Source organism: Eimeria mitis, genomic scaffold, assembly GCF_000499745.2.
Source record: "Eimeria mitis Houghton genomic scaffold, Emh_scaff329, whole genome shotgun sequence".
Lineage (NCBI taxonomy): Eukaryota > Apicomplexa > Conoidasida > Eucoccidiorida > Eimeriidae > Eimeria > Eimeria mitis.
The window spans coordinates 14,857-15,074 of NW_013571629.1; the positions used below are offsets into that span (position 1 = coordinate 14,857).

Consider the following 218-nt stretch of genomic DNA (forward strand, 5'->3'; position numbering starts at 1 on the left):
GCAGCAGCAGCAGCAGCAGCAGCAGCAGCAGCAGCAGCAGCAGCAGCAGCAGCAGAAAGGGTTTTGCTGCTAGAAAGAAGTTCGTTTGTAGCTGCAACATTTATGATGAATGTAAAGACGGAGATATTAATAAAACAGATTACCAAGAAATCAGGTGCTGCTGCTGCTGCTGCTGCTGCTGCTGCTGCTGCTGCTGCTGCTGCTGCTGCTGCTGCTGC

The 218-nt window shown here is 51.8% G+C and overlaps 1 protein-coding gene across 1 annotated transcript in view; it reads right to left on the bottom strand.

Moving 5' to 3' along the window:
• Window positions 1-139: 139 nt before the first annotated feature.
• The window catches only part of EMH_0008160 (uncharacterized protein), a gene marked incomplete at both ends in the record, with an annotated part of 1,422 nt that continues 1,343 nt past the window's right edge, over window positions 140-218 (bottom strand). Inside the window, one exon of the mRNA XM_013498250.1 lies at window positions 140-216. Coding sequence (XP_013353704.1) covers window positions 140-216 — 77 coding nt within the window. The remainder of the gene's footprint in view (window positions 217-218) is intronic.